The sequence below is a fragment of the Monoraphidium neglectum genome, assembly GCF_000611645.1.
Source record: "Monoraphidium neglectum strain SAG 48.87 unplaced genomic scaffold scaffold03269, whole genome shotgun sequence".
Lineage (NCBI taxonomy): Eukaryota > Viridiplantae > Chlorophyta > Chlorophyceae > Sphaeropleales > Selenastraceae > Monoraphidium > Monoraphidium neglectum.
Window position 1 is genome coordinate 5,109 of NW_014010359.1, and position 705 is coordinate 5,813.

Sequence of the window (705 nt, forward strand, 5' to 3'; positions counted from 1 at the left end):
GGGGGGGGGTCGGGGGGCTGGTGGGGGCGGGCCGGCTGCTGTTAGCAGCTGGGGGGTCCGCTTGCAGTGCTGGCGGCGCAAGGAGGACGGAGAACAACCCCCGGGGCATTGCAATCCCTCACCTCGGGCGCCCCTGCTATGGTCTTGCTGCCTGTCCAGAGCACGCCTGCAATGCAAATGGCACTGTCAGGGTTTGAATGGGGAACACAGCTGGCCTGCTAGCTGGTAGGATCAATCCAGCCTCTGCTCTCACCATCGCAGTCTAGAATAAGGGTGTCAATGCCGTCCAGCAGCCGCGCTGCCTCGTCGTTTTGCGGGTCTAAAAAAACGCGCGGCGCAGAAGGCGCCGTCTGCGACGGTGCTGCTGCGGAGACTGCAACGCCAGCCTCGCCGCCGTTTACCGTCGCGGCAACCCGGCTGGCCATTCGATATGCAGGATAGCTGTCAATCAGCGCATTCATTTTGCAATGTGATGGCAAATTTTGCCCGCACAGACGCGGCAGCATCGTGCATATGGTACTGTACGAAGATGCAAGTGATCGACTGCAAGAGCGGCTTTCATTAACTTATATCATCATGTCACGCTGCGATATTCGTCCTACAACACTTGCCCATTTGCCAGGCCAGGGTCACCCGTCTGCATGAGTCAGAGTGCTTTCAGATGACCGTTGTGCAGATGGAGCATTTCAAATGCCTGTGTCAAGT

At 58.4% G+C, this 705-nt stretch overlaps 1 protein-coding gene across 1 annotated transcript in view; it reads right to left on the reverse strand.

Annotated features, from left to right (window-relative positions):
- The window catches only part of MNEG_12484 (pyridoxal (pyridoxine, vitamin B6) phosphatase), a gene marked incomplete at both ends in the record, with an annotated part of 2,992 nt that extends 2,567 nt beyond the window's left edge, over positions 1-425 (reverse strand). Inside the window, 2 exons of the mRNA XM_014039045.1 lie at positions 123-166; positions 254-425. Of these exons, the coding sequence (XP_013894499.1) occupies positions 123-166; positions 254-425 (216 nt within the window). The remainder of the gene's footprint in view (positions 1-122; positions 167-253) is intronic.
- Positions 426-705: the final 280 nt, after the last annotated feature.